At 46.3% G+C, this 13,343-nt stretch overlaps 1 protein-coding gene across 1 annotated transcript; it reads right to left on the bottom strand.

Annotated features, from left to right (window-relative positions):
* Positions 1-1,125: 1,125 nt before the first annotated feature.
* MRPS34 (mitochondrial ribosomal protein S34) lies at positions 1,126-13,289 on the bottom strand. Its single transcript, XM_063934999.1, has 4 exons — positions 13,086-13,289; positions 4,408-4,611; positions 2,167-2,209; positions 1,126-1,728 (listed from the first exon to the last, which is right to left on the bottom strand). Exons 1-4 carry the CDS (start codon positions 13,197-13,199, stop codon positions 1,442-1,444), a joined length of 648 nt encoding a protein of 215 aa, XP_063791069.1. The 5' UTR covers positions 13,200-13,289; the 3' UTR covers positions 1,126-1,441.
* Positions 13,290-13,343: the final 54 nt, after the last annotated feature.

Here is a 13,343-nt window from a genome sequence, read left to right as displayed (position 1 = left end):
GGGGCATAGAGGGAGGAGCCAATTCACACTCTAGAAAAGTCTTAAAGTGGCCATGGCTCCTGCGGAACAGTCTATACCCCATGGTACTGAAGTGGACCCCAGCATCCTCTACGGACTAGGAGAAAAGGATTTACCGGTAGGTATTAAAATCCAATTTTTTTAATATAATGTGAGAAAACTTAAAATTAGGTAAGCTTAATATATGTCTGGACCACGCGTTTAAAAGATCACTTTTATACTCTTTTCAGAAATGTCTGAAATTCCCGCCTTTTACCCAGCATTTGAGTGTTGTTGTTCCTGACGGGCCCTGCCTGACCCCCCTTTCACACAGACAAGCAAGCTACCGGTCAAGAATTTCTACCCGGTAATTTGCGGATTAACACTGGTATTTTGTCTGTATGAAAGGGTCAACCTGGGTCCAAATTCCCGGGTCTCTGACCCTGCTAAATTCTTAGGTCAAAGTCCTGTGAATTTCAACCCGGTTTGACCCTTTCGCACAGAAAAAGGACCCATGTTGATCGGCAAATTACCGGGTAGAACGTCTGTGTGAAAGGGGTATAAGTAATTTATGTACATCTCGTTTGGGTTTTCTCCCATTAATGGAGCAATGGGGTGTACAAGCGCTGCTTACACTCTGTCACATTAGCCCTCCCAACTGTGTTTCATCCCCACCCCCTACGCACTGGACTTACAAATAGGCTGATCTCCCTGTGCTGGATAGTCTCTGCTCATTCTAATCTCTCTGAGGGTCCCTCTTGGGCAGCCCTTTGATACAAAAACTGAGGAGCCTGAGCTGTGGGCAGGGCATGAGGTAGAAGGACCAGTGCATCTTGGGAGCTGAAAAGCTTAACTGTTTTGGTACCTGATCCTGGTCTCCACCATCATACCCCAAGGTTCATTTTGTGCGTTTGGAATGTGGTGACAGGCCCCATTTGCACCTGTGAAAAATCTCCTCCTAACCCTCTCTTTTTTTTATTTTATTTTTTAAGCACGCTACCTACCTCGCTGCTGTCTCCTCTGCTATCTGGAAGCAGACAGAAGGGCTGGGTTGACTCGGTGGGAAGAATCACATGAAGGGTCATTGTAGGAAGAGATTGTTTCGCGTATTTAATACACACAACAGTCTTGATATAAACAGAGTTTATTATACGTTCCATAATAACTTCCCACTGTCAGCCCGTAGCCTTACCCAGTCTCTGTCAGTTAATGGAGTCTTGCTCCAATCTTTATGCAGTAACACAATCTGGGGTAGAGAAACCCGGATGACAATGGAGATTACCATACAGATCTATACGGTTACTTTCCTACTATAGGAAGGACTCTTGTGATGACCTCTGCCCCTAATGTCCTGACTTATGACGACACAAAGTCTTGCATGGTTTTTGGACCATGACCACCACGAATGAGCCACGGTTTGCAGATATCTAAGGGAGCCCACGTCCTACACAGGTGTCCCCATTCTGGCATTTCTCTCCTCCTCAAACGCCTGTTTGGAGAAAGAGCGGATTTTCAGCAAGTCCAGCATGGGCTCAGTTATAGGCTTTCCTTTCTTCTGCATCTCGGCCAAAATGAAGGCTCTCAGGATAGGTGGATATGGCACATAACGCACAGGTTCCGGCTCTGGCTGAGGGGTGAAACTCTTAAAGCAGTCTTCTTCGTGCCGAGGTAAGAGGCGCCAGTCGTGATACATGACCTTGGTTATCTCCTTCTCCTCAGTCTCTGGCTTTCCTGGGTGGAGAAAGGACAGGTTAGTACACAGACACCTTCACTTCTCCAACTCATACTACACTGTACCCACCGTAAGCCCAACATCCAGTATGTGGGAAGGGACTATGCAAGTTGCAGGCAGATGGCGCTGATCTCCGGCTCATGGGCGAGCAACCGACATCGGAACTTACAGCGCAGCTATGGGTTCTGTCACACAGCCCTTATAGGAGCAATTCTAGGCACCACTAATATGACGTAGATCTAATATACAGAAGCTGCAACATCCCTACTGAAAACTGCACCGGTCCCTTTCTTATATCCAGTAAGAATCTGTCTCATTTATGGGCTAATAGAAACAGAAAGGGACTTAGTAATAGGATGTCAGCATCTCAGCAATATAAGGGCGTCTTCCGTGATACAGCTTCTATCCATGATAGATAACGACGTAGCTCAACTTACCTCTAAATGTTAGATAACCCCAAGCTCGGCCATGGTCCATGTTCTGTAAAGACAGAAAAGAAAGCAACACAAACTTACGTGTGCTCCTTTAAGCACAAGCCATGATCAGTCAACACTAACAAATAACCGTTTGCCCAGTTTGTTGAGCTCCAGCGCTGCAGGATGTGGGTGATCGGTGAGCAGATTCTCCTCTGCTTCATGCCAGGCTGTTACAGGGGTAACTATTGTAATGCTCAGGGGAGAACTAGAAGAGCTTGCTATACATACTTGCTAGAAAAGAACGAAAATAAACTTAATGAAAGACAAAGAACCAGGAGCCTGTCATCCACTATGGGGTGTATTCAATCCTATCCGTTTGATAGATAGACAGTGTCTAGTTAGACAGTCAATAGATAGACACCATATGTTAGATGGACATTAGGTCGACAGGGTCAAAAGGTCGACATAAAAAAGATAGACAAATGTTTTTTTTAAATGTAACATGTTTTTGGATTATTTCATACTTTCTATATCCATGTCGGCATAGAGTTGGTTATAAACCTTGTGGCGAGCGCAGCGAGCCACCGTGCCCGAAGCGTGGCGAGCGAAGCGAGCCCTGCGAGGGTATGCCTTTCTACAATTGGGGGTCCCAGATGACAAAACTATCCACACAAACCACAAAAATGCAAAAAACATGGTGTCTACCTTTTTCATGTCAACCTTTTGACCTGTCGACCTTTTGACCCTGTCGACCTAATGTCCATCTAACATATGGTGTCTATCTACTGACTGTCTAACTAGACACTATCTATCTTTCATACCGGAACCGTATTCAATACCTGTCAGATCCTTTCAGTATTCAGTGCCCTGGCCAAACCCGACAGGTTTGGCCCGTTCCAGATACTGCCAATCCGACTTTTTTTTTTTTAAAGTCAGATTGACATTGTCGGAAACGGGGCTAAAACCTGTCGGGTTTGGCCGCGTTTCCGACAATACACGCGGCTCGGCGGCTGAAGCCGCCAATCCGTGTGTATTCCGACAAGTCGGATTTCCCATCTTGTAGGAAAAAACGGAGCCCTAATGAATAAGACGGCAGCTTCCGACACTTATTGAATCCAGCCCTATATGTGACAGGGAGTCATGCGGTATGGGGGTCACACAGAATGAATCCAGCCATGAGAACTCTCCCTATAATTTCTTTTACATCCACCAAAAAGACTTCACGTGGCATATCTTATGTACAATTCCTTATTGCCTCTGTACCTCTGCTTGTGGTATTATGCCAGCATCAGAGCACATATTTATTAGAGCTAAACTCAGGACACAAGGCACATACATAATACAACACTATGGTTAATATCTGATGTTGCAGTAACTACTAAAATAATGAATGATATCAGGGTAGTATGTTTTTTCCCGGGATGCGGTCAGGATCCCAAAGATAAGTACAGAGGTTAGGGTTAGGCACTGGGGGAGGGTAGGGTTACAATGCGGGGGGGGGGGATATGAGTAGGCAGCAAGGGGTGTTAGGTTTAGGATCAGTAGGGAAGGACAGTTTGAGTTAGGCTATTGGAGGGTTAGGTTAGGGTTAAATTGCTTAAGTCGGATCAATCAGGATTTTTGACTGTTTGGATGATGCTTTCGGAATCCTGACCTCAATGCCGGCATTTCATACCCAACCCATTTTAGGCAACTTTTCCTATACAATGGCCATATTTACACTATGCTACAAAAAGAAAGCCCTTTATGTAAAATTCCTGGAAGCTACTACAGCAGATGTAGGACATGTATTGTGCAGTGTGTTTTCCACAGAGTTTGTACTATCATAGTACATAGTACACACACGGGGGAAGTGACTGATAATCTATCAGTGATCTGAACGTGGTCTGTCTGTCTTTGTCCAGTTTTGTTCTAGAACTGTTGTTCTAATTGTAAAGCGCAACGGAATATGCTGCGCTATATAAGAAACTGCTAATAATAATAATAATAAATCAGGAGCACAAACAGGTCACGTTTTCCATATCGCCTAGCAGGTGCACAGACATACTTATTACTCACTGACACATTTTAAAGATCCGTAGTTTGCCTGGAAAACATGAACTGTTTGGGGTCCTGAGGACAGAGTTTGAGAACCACTGATCTATACCTGTGACGACAGGGGCTCTGTAGTGTGCCCCTCTGCAGCAGGTGACCAAGCCATGGGCAGGTGGAGCCCTTTACATGCATGAATTTGTGCACCGCATTTCTGCCGCCTCCTCTCACCTCTGACGTGTAATCCACTTTGACCTTCGTTATAGTCCAGTAACAGGGTTCCTCGTATTCCTGCAGCCAGGATTTCCTGGTCACCATCCGTCCTACCCCAAACGACCGCAGGCCAGAGAGTAGAGTGAACAGTCGTTTCTCCCTCTTCACATCCTCCCAAGCAAGAACCGGCAAACGCTTGCCACTGAATGGCCGGGTCAAGGTCTGCAGGGAAAGACATAGTTTTAGGGTAACAATCAAGCAAACTCATTCAGAGCTGGAGGGAATGGATATAATATGGGAGCATGGCATGCCAGCTCTATGATACCGGTCCTCAGTATGGTATAGGATTGGGTGGGGTTATTTCTTGGCATTGTGTACTGGGAGCAAGACATGCCAGTTTTACAATACAGGCCCTCAATACAGTATAGGATTGGGGGTGTATATCTCTTGGAAGCGTGTACTGGGAGCATGGCATGTCAGCTCTATGGCACAGGCCCTCAGTACAGTAAAAGATTGGGGGGTACATCACTTGGTAGTGGGCACTGGGCTCCATGGCACAGGCCCTCAGTACAGTATAGGTTCGGAGGACACACACATATTTTATATATATATATATATATATATATATATATATATATATAAAATACTCTGTGCTCCGGCACTCTCGGCCTCCCCCATGGGGTGTACCTTGCTCCGGTGCCCTCCTCAGGGTAAACGACCCTTGTAAATGTACAAATAGAAAATAAGAGGCGGCACTCAGCAGACTTGTGATGCAAAATCACAAAACCCCGAAACGTTGACTGTACCTATTACACTTTTTTGATTTTGCATCACAAGTCTGCTGAGTGCCGCCTCTTATTTTCTATATATATATATATACAAATGGTCCCGGCACTCTTTCCACAAAGTGAAGATACTGCGGTGCCTTCCCTGAGGGGTTACCTCATAGATACATGTGGGGAATAAAGGCGGCACTCACGCAGATTTTTGCTGAAGTAGAAAAGTTGTCAGTTTTATTAGACCGACATGTTTCGGGGACTCGCCCCGTCCTCAGGGCATTAACAACCCAAACTGACCAAAAGCCATACATTTATACCACCACAAGACAAACAATCATATGTGAATCAAACTCACCTGCTCACCGCCGCCGCATGGAGTGTCCGGACGCCCTGCAGTTTTTCCGCGTCGCCCTCCTCTGACGTCATCCAGCCGCGCCTAGTCCGTCTCCAAGGAGACGCATCAAGCGCTTGCTGGGCATCCGGAGGTCTTCCGCCGGTCACATACTGCTGACCCGTGACCTCATCTGACAGCGTAGAGCCCGGGTGACATCTGTGAAACGAATACATACAGAATACATATAAGTGCAATACATAAAAACATATATACATAGCAGGCATCGTATCTACTATTTACCCTGGTCCCTAGACATTTAGATCTGACCCTGCCAGCTCATAATACCATTACTATGTATGGATGTTACAATAATACAGGCTGATGTACACCTTTCTCTAAGGGGGAAAGTTATTTATTAAAAATCTACCAACCAAGCTGACTATGCCACTGTTTGATAAAGTAGTAATCTACCCCCCTGGATGAAAAGCATATCTAATCTGCTATCCAGCCAAGTTACAAAAAACATTGTAAGCCTAGATTTTCGTTAAGACCTCGGGGGGAAAGGGTCCCTAATTTATAAATCCACCTGGATTCTCGTTGTAAGAGTGTCCTATCCCTGTTGCCCCCCCTGAGGGTCTTAGGTGCCTGGTCGATCAATATGGCCCTAATACTAGCGACCCCGTGTTTAAATGCCAGGCAGTGCCTTGCAAATGGCTGGTCACTCACTCCCTTTTCAAAGGCTTTCTTGATAGCACTCCTATGGAGGGCCATACGTTCTCGGAACTGGCGTATGGTCTTGCCAACATATGCAAGACCACACGGGCAGGTCAAGAGATACACAACGTGCGTGGATGTGCACGTAAGGCGATGATTGATGGCTATTTTCTTCCCTGTGTGTGGGTGGTTAAACGTATTGCCTGTCATTAGGGTGTTACAGGTAGCACAACCAAGGCACCTATAGCACCCTGGTTTGGTTCTAAGGAAATGGGCATCCTGTTTGCAGGTTAACTGGGTAACATCCAATTTCACTATGTGTTCCCCTATGTTGCGACCCCTGGTGTAACTGGGGAGTAATGATGTCTGAGATAATGAAGACAAGCCACCATCTGTTTGGATAATGGGCCAAAACGTTTTGGCCTTTCTTATCCGTTGTTTTGTAGCTGTGGTGTATCTATTAACCCAGGGCAATCTCGGTCTCTCCTCCCTATTTGGGCAATTAGTAGGCCTAAGTGTGTGTTCCCGTGATATTTTTAGGGCCCTGGATTTAGCTTTTTCTAGTTCGCCTAGAGGATACCCCCGTTCTGCGAACCTTACTAGCATGTTATCCATAGCTACCAAGGTTTCTGCTGGATCAGAGGTTATCCGGCGAACTCGCAGAAATTGCGAGTATGGTAACCCTCTTCTGGTGGAACTCGGGTGAAAGCTATGATAATCCAAGAGCGTATTTCTGTCGGTCTTTTTAGTAAATATAGACGTCGACAGAATGCCTTGTTTGAGAGTGATTTTCACATCCAAGAAATTAATGGCAGTATCATCAACCTTAAAGGTAAATTGTACTGGATGCTGCGTAGCATTATGGTCCTCCCATAATTTAACTAAATCCTCCCTGGGTCCCCGCCACAGTACAATCAGGTCATCAATGTATCTCTTAAAGTAAATCACATTAGACAGTAACTGTGGACCTAGATACAACAATTTAGATTCCACCTGATGCATGAATGCATTAGCGTATGCTGGGGCCACTGCGGACCCCATCGCACATCCTGCTAACTGTAACATAAATTTGCCATTAAAAACAAAGTAATTACGTCTAAGCACTTTATCCAAGAGGGACAGAAAGAATGAAACAACTGGGCCCTGGTACATATCATTATCTTGTATTAATGCCCTCACTGCCTCCAAGCCCAGTTCATGCGGTATGCATGTATATAGGCTCGTCACGTCCGAACTGCAGAGCAATATGCCCTCAGGTAAGTCTCCCAGGGCCTGAAGCTGCAGCAGTAAGGACGTGGTATCCTTCAAGTATGTAGGGAGGGATTGAATGCAGGGATTTAAATATGCATCTAAATACACAGATACTGGATGATACAGTGAGCCCCTGGCAGACACAATTGGTCTGCCAGGGGGGTCCACCAATGTTTTGTGGACCTTGGGCACCGTATAGAACAACGGGGCTCTAGGATGATCAATGGTAAGGGCCTTAACTGTTTCCTCTGAAATAAAGCCTTGATCCCTAGCCATAATTAAGGATGCATCAAGTTCCTTTTTATACTCCTTAGTGGGGTCCATCGTCAATCTTTTGTAAACGTCCGTATTGCCGAGCTGCCGCTCGCATTCTTTCACATAATCGGCAAGGTCCTGAATAACAATAGAACCGCCTTTATCGGCCTTCCGGACGACGATGTCTGTTCTAAGGGACAGTTCTCGTAGTGTGGCCATTTCATGTTTAGAGAGGTTATGATGTATCTGTTCTGTTGTCTGACTGGAATCCTCTGTCTCCAATAGGCGCAGGAATGTCCGTATAGACGGGTTAAGACTGGGGGGATCAAAGTTAGATGAAGGAGCTATTTTTCTTAATTTTATTGGAATATCGGATTCCTTGTCGCCAAGTGGTTGTGTATTAAAATACTCCTGTCGTCTCAATGTTCTACCCAGACGGAAAACCTCTACTTTGTTCTCCAGTGGGTCCGGTAGGACAGTGGGTACAAATGTGAGGCCCTTAGCCAAAAGGCTATACTCCTGTTCAGTTAGCGGAACCGAAGACAGGTTAAATACCAATTCCTTCAGGCTCGTGGAGGCTTTTGCCCGGATGATCCTCTGGTTTTGCTTGGCCCTCCGCGTCCTCGCCCTTTTGCTGGCTGGGGTATGCGTTTGGAGCGGGTACCTGGTGTTTGTATTGCCTGGCCTAAAGGGAGTGGTCCTTCCGACTGAGACGTGGTACCCTATTCCCCACATGTATCTATGAGGTAACCCCTCAGGGAAGGCACCGCAGTATCTTCACTTTGTGGAAAGAGTGCCGGGACCATTTGTCTATATATTGGGACAGGTTCAGCAGTCAGCGTTACCTGTCTCTGCCAAGGCACCTATTGATGATCATTTACCCCAGGACTGTTACATTCATAGGGATCCTGTGGAGGAATTGATTCCTTTTTAATCACTTGGTGTGGTGTGGTATCTATACTCTGATCCGGGACATCAGATTACCCTAAACAGCTTGCACTGAGGGCCAAAATGGATAACAACACGGCCCTGGACACTGCCTTGGACCTGATACAAAAGGATGCCAGTGAACGTCTCAGTTTTTCAGACATCGAGGCTAATGCTATACTAATAGAGAGACGCTTGGATGATGACCCCGTCAAAAACACCTGTGACGAGCTGTATAAGAAATGGCTGCGGATGAAGCAAAGGGAGGTGGATTTTCTTTACCACGGAATTACTCTATCCGATTATTACCGGAGTAACCTCATCCCCCGTGGGTTTAGGATCCGTAATTCACCAACCATCGGCCGATTCAATACAGCCTTCTGCCGCCGTTGGGTGGCTATTCTTAATAAGTGCTCCATGGACCTCCTGCTGCTTGTGGTGGAAGAGTCCACGAGGGAGCTCAATTTAGTCAGAGAACAACTTATACAATTTGAAGGAGAGCATAAACCTACACTGCAATTGGACACCCAGACAGATTGGGTGACGAAATTGGGAACACAAATTGAGCAGTACCGCCAGGACCTGGTGCGCTTTAAAAAGGATAAACTAGCCATGGTACAGAGAGACTACCAGCAAAGACAAGTCTACCCCTGGCTAGGAGGAACAAGATCTACGCAGGAATATAAGCAACCCAATTGGAGATCATCTTCACGTAGACGGAGAGAACAGCAGACGGTAGCAGGCTCTTCAGCCAGCGACTCTGAGGGACAGTCGGGTACCACGTCTCAGTCGGAAGGACCACTCCCTTTAGGCCAGGCAATACAAACACCAGGTACCCGCTCCAAACGCATACCCCAGCCAGCAAAAGGGCGAGGACGCGGAGGGCCAAGCAAAACCAGAGGATCATCCGGGCAAAAGCCTCCACGAGCCTGAAGGAATTGGTATTTAACCTGTCTTCGGTTCCGCTAACTGAACAGGAGTATAGCCTTTTGGCTAAGGGCCTCACATTTGTACCCACTGTCCTACCGGACCCACTGGAGAACAAAGTAGAGGTTTTCCGTCTGGGTAGAACATTGAGACGACAGGAGTATTTTAATACACAACCACTTGGCGACAAGGAATCCGATATTCCAATAAAATTAAGAAAAATAGCTCCTTCATCTAACTTTGATCCCCCCAGTCTTAACCCGTCTATACGGACATTCCTGCGCCTATTGGAGACAGAGGATTCCAGTCAGACAACAGAACAGATACATCATAACCTCTCTAAACATGAAATGGCCACACTACGAGAACTGTCCCTTAGAACAGACATCGTCGTCCGGAAGGCCGATAAAGGCGGTTCTATTGTTATTCAGGACCTTGCCGATTATGTGAAAGAATGCGAGCGGCAGCTCGGCAATACGGACGTTTACAAAAGATTGACGATGGACCCCACTAAGGAGTATAAAAAGGAACTTGATGCATCCTTAATTATGGCTAGGGATCAAGGCTTTATTTCAGAGGAAACAGTTAAGGCCCTTACCATTGATCATCCTAGAGCCCCGTTGTTCTATACGGTGCCCAAGGTCCACAAAACATTGGTGGACCCCCCTGGCAGACCAATTGTGTCTGCCAGGGGCTCACTGTATCATCCAGTATCTGTGTATTTAGATGCATATTTAAATCCCTGCATTCAATCCCTCCCTACATACTTGAAGGATACCACGTCCTTACTGCTGCAGCTTCAGGCCCTGGGAGACTTACCTGAGGGCATATTGCTCTGCAGTTCGGACGTGACGAGCCTATATACATGCATACCGCATGAACTGGGCTTGGAGGCAGTGAGGGCATTAATACAAGATAATGATATGTACCAGGGCCCAGTTGTTTCATTCTTTCTGTCCCTCTTGGATAAAGTGCTTAGACGTAATTACTTTGTTTTTAATGGCAAATTTATGTTACAGTTAGCAGGATGTGCGATGGGGTCCGCAGTGGCCCCAGCATACGCTAATGCATTCATGCATCAGGTGGAATCTAAATTGTTGTATCTAGGTCCACAGTTACTGTCTAATGTGATTTACTTTAAGAGATACATTGATGACCTGATTGTACTGTGGCGGGGACCCAGGGAGGATTTAGTTAAATTATGGGAGGACCATAATGCTACGCAGCATCCAGTACAATTTACCTTTAAGGTTGATGATACTGCCATTAATTTCTTGGATGTGAAAATCACTCTCAAACAAGGCATTCTGTCGACGTCTATATTTACTAAAAAGACCGACAGAAATACGCTCTTGGATTATCATAGCTTTCACCCGAGTTCCACCAGAAGAGGGTTACCATACTCGCAATTTCTGCGAGTTCGCCGGATAACCTCTGATCCAGCAGAAACCTTGGTAGCTATGGATAACATGCTAGTAAGGTTCGCAGAACGGGGGTATCCTCTAGGCGAACTAGAAAAAGCTAAATCCAGGGCCCTAAAAATATCACGGGAACACACACTTAGGCCTACTAATTGCCCAAATAGGGAGGAGAGACCGAGATTGCCCTGGGTTAATAGATACACCACAGCTACAAAACAACGGATAAGAAAGGCCAAAACGTTTTGGCCCATTATCCAAACAGATGGTGGCTTGTCTTCATTATCTCAGACATCATTACTCCCCAGTTACACCAGGGGTCGCAACATAGGGGAACACATAGTGAAATTGGATGTTACCCAGTTAACCTGCAAACAGGATGCCCATTTCCTTAGAACCAAACCAGGGTGCTATAGGTGCCTTGGTTGTGCTACCTGTAACACCCTAATGACAGGCAATACGTTTAACCACCCACACACAGGGAAGAAAATAGCCATCAATCATCGCCTTACGTGCACATCCACGCACGTTGTGTATCTCTTGACCTGCCCGTGTGGTCTTGCATATGTTGGCAAGACCATACGCCAGTTCCGAGAACGTATGGCCCTCCATAGGAGTGCTATCAAGAAAGCCTTTGAAAAGGGAGTGAGTGACCAGCCATTTGCAAGGCACTGCCTGGCATTTAAACACGGGGTCGCTAGTATTAGGGCCATATTGATCGACCAGGCACCTAAGACCCTCAGGGGGGGCAACAGGGATAGGACACTCTTACAACGAGAATCCAGGTGGATTTATAAATTAGGGACCCTTTCCCCCCGAGGTCTTAACGAAAATCTAGGCTTACAATGTTTTTTGTAACTTGGCTGGATAGCAGATTAGATATGCTTTTCATCCAGGGGGGTAGATTACTACTTTATCAAACAGTGGCATAGTCAGCTTGGTTGGTAGATTTTTAATAAATAACTTTCCCCCTTAGAGAAAGGTGTACATCAGCCTGTATTATTGTAACATCCATACATAGTAATGGTATTATGAGCTGGCAGGGTCAGATCTAAATGTCTAGGGACCAGGGTAAATAGTAGATACGATGCCTGCTATGTATATATGTTTTTATGTATTGCACTTATATGTATTCTGTATGTATTCGTTTCACAGATGTCACCCGGGCTCTACGCTGTCAGATGAGGTCACGGGTCAGCAGTATGTGACCGGCGGAAGACCTCCGGATGCCCAGCAAGCGCTTGATGCGTCTCCTTGGAGACGGACTAGGCGCGGCTGGATGACGTCAGAGGAGGGCGACGCGGAAAAACTGCAGGGCGTCCGGACACTCCATGCGGCGGCGGTGAGCAGGTGAGTTTGATTCACATATGATTGTTTGTCTTGTGGTGGTATAAATGTATGGCTTTTGGTCAGTTTGGGTTGTTAATGCCCTGAGGACGGGGCGAGTCCCCGAAACATGTCGGTCTAATAAAACTGACAACTTTTCTACTTCAGCAAAAATCTGCGTGAGTGCCGCCTTTATTCCCCACGTATATATATATATATATATATATATATATATATATATATATATTTATTTATTTATTATGTGTTCATTCTAGCACCCTGCACCTTTCACATCCTGTGCAGTTCCGCTCTCCTGCCTGGGGTGTCGCTCTCTGCTCTGGTGCTTCTCAGCACACTCTGATCTGTTACTCAGTGCTGTGATACAGACCTGTGTGTGCTGAGCAAGCACCAGCGCAGAGAGCGACACCCCAGGCAGGAAAGAGGAACTGCACAGGATTTGAAAGGCGCAGGGTGCTAGAATGAACGAGAGATATATATATATATATATATATATATATATATATATATATATATATATATAGATAGATAGATAGATAGATATAGATAGATATAAAAAAATATAGATATATCCTGGTAGTGGGCACTAGGACTATGGCGTGTAAGCTCTATGCCCTCAGTACAGTATAGGATTGGGGGCCACTTGGATCTAGCATCTACCATTGGGGCAGGTGTTTATATACTGGTAGTGGGCACTGGGATCATGGCACAGCCTCTCTCAGTACACAGGACTGGGCGCTGGGTCACCTGATAGTCCAGGGCATAGCGCTGGGACTCCCGCGGGCGGTTCTTCAGCTCCCGGTACGCCCGGATCTTCCTGGCCATCTCGGCGATCAGCCCCAGCTTCTTCTTCCGCGCCATGATTCTCGTGCAGGAAGGGGGATCCCGGCTGTCACTGCAGAGCGCGACACTTGAGGGTGACCCCGGGGTAACCAAGCAACCGTCGTCGCGGTCTGCTGACGTCCTTACGAGCCGCCCCCTATAACCACATGAGCGGGGAAAGAC

Source organism: Pseudophryne corroboree, chromosome 7 (assembly GCF_028390025.1).
Source record: "Pseudophryne corroboree isolate aPseCor3 chromosome 7, aPseCor3.hap2, whole genome shotgun sequence".
NCBI lineage: Eukaryota > Metazoa > Chordata > Amphibia > Anura > Myobatrachidae > Pseudophryne > Pseudophryne corroboree.
Note: the sequence above shows the minus strand (reverse complement) of the source record. Positions and strands in the feature narration are given on the sequence as shown.

What these genes read in the sequence shown, in the direction of transcription:
- MRPS34 (XM_063934999.1), bottom strand. Translation starts at nt 13,199, where the DNA reads ATGGCGCGGAAGAAGAAGCTGGGGCTGATCGCCGAGATGGCCAGGAAG. An exon ending in GCTATGCCCTGGACTATCAG is followed by an intron (nt 4,612 to 13,085) that starts GTGACCCAGCGC and finishes CTTTCCCTGCAG; the next exon opens with ACCTTGACCCGGCCATTCAG. An exon ending in GGGTTATCTAACATTTAGAG is followed by an intron (nt 1,729 to 2,166) that starts GTAAGTTGAGCT and finishes TTCTCCACCCAG; the next exon opens with GAAAGCCAGAGACTGAGGAG.